This window comes from Arachis ipaensis, chromosome B08, assembly GCF_000816755.2.
Source record: "Arachis ipaensis cultivar K30076 chromosome B08, Araip1.1, whole genome shotgun sequence".
In the NCBI taxonomy this organism is placed as follows: domain Eukaryota; kingdom Viridiplantae; phylum Streptophyta; class Magnoliopsida; order Fabales; family Fabaceae; genus Arachis; species Arachis ipaensis.
Genome location: NC_029792.2, coordinates 1,625,594 through 1,626,955, shown reverse-complemented (window position 1 = coordinate 1,626,955; position 1,362 = coordinate 1,625,594). Strand labels below are relative to the sequence as shown.

The window sequence follows — 1,362 nt, the reverse complement described above, 5'->3', positions numbered from 1 at the left end:
TCTCTCTCTTTTTTTTTTTTTTTTTGAGAAGAAAAAGGGTTCTTTTATTTTGATGTATTTTCAATTGTCAGTTTGTAACTGTTCTCTATCATAAGACTGCTAGCTCCGGATATTGATTGGGTAATTCTGAACTGCATTCCTTATTCTTGTCTGTCAATGTAGCCATAAATTCTGTTCCTGCACTTGTTGCCTTCTGTGATTTCTTAGAGCACATTTGATGCATGTTCCTGGAACAACCACAAAAGCTCCTTTTCCATTACTAACTAGAAACGATGTTTAAAAATAAAAAATAAAAAAAAAGAAAGTGGTTTCGGATGTGCTGTTAGAACACATTCCTGCAAGTATTTCTCAACATACTTGCTAGCGAATTTAAGCCTATTGTAAACTTTGTAATTCAATACGGATTGGGAGAATAGTACAGGCCACATTGCTTGGTGTTTGCACAGAGTGGAAAGCAGTAACTTCAGTGATTAGTTAATCTGTTATATATTTATGGACTAACCTTCAGGGGAACACATTTGCATCATCATCCTTGGTGTCATTCTCGCATAGGAAATAATTGTAGTGCTACCCTAGATGCTGAGCTGAGTATACTTGGAATCCTTGGAACTTGTCAAAACCCTTTTTGGCAGTAAATTCTATTCGGAGCTAAGTGGAATTTTGGTGGCAATTAAAAAATATGTATTGGTAGAACTAAAAATTGTTTTTATCTTAAATTGTTTTCCACTGTGGCTATTTCATGCCTTGAATTATAAGTTTCGTGTATCATTTGTTTTTACTTTCAGAGAAGGAGAATTTATGCTTATATGGATTACCTAGTGGGCAGTGGGAAGTAAATTTACCTGTTGAAGAAGTTCCACCAGAACTTCCTGAGCCTGTGCTGGGCATTAACTTTGCTAGGGATGGCATGCAAGAAAAGGACTGGTTATCTTTAGTTGCTGTCCATAGCGATACATGGCTGGTTGCTCTTGCCTTCTATTTTGGAGCCAGATTTGGGTTTGATAGAGCTGACAGGTATGCCTTACACTGCATAATTCTTATCCTGAGATAACTATCACCTTCTAAGGGGGTAAAGATGTATGTGATTTGATAACATATTTAGCACCCTTTTCTTGGAAAAAGTAGAAGAACCAGCTTAGCATTTTATTATCTCCTGAGTACTAGACAATCTTTTGAGAGTGCAAAGAAGAAAAAACTAATTTCTAAGTTGAATCCATAATCAATGTTCTTTTGGTGACGCTTAAATAATCTGAGTGTGTTATGAACATTGGTAAGGTTTAGTTTGTTCTCTAATGGATATATTTGACCATTTGTAATGCAGGAAACGACTATTTAATCTGATCAATGAACTACCGACAATAT

The 1,362-nt window shown here is 35.6% G+C and overlaps 1 protein-coding gene across 1 annotated transcript in view; it reads left to right on the top strand.

Annotated features, from left to right (window-relative positions):
- LOC107612905 (PHD finger protein ALFIN-LIKE 4) overlaps nucleotides 1-1,362 on the top strand; it is a gene marked incomplete in the record, with an annotated part of 3,847 nt that overhangs the window by 1,214 nt on the left and 1,271 nt on the right. Inside the window, 1 exon segment of the mRNA XM_016314688.2 lies at nucleotides 786-1,014. Coding sequence (XP_016170174.1) covers nucleotides 786-1,014 — 229 coding nt within the window.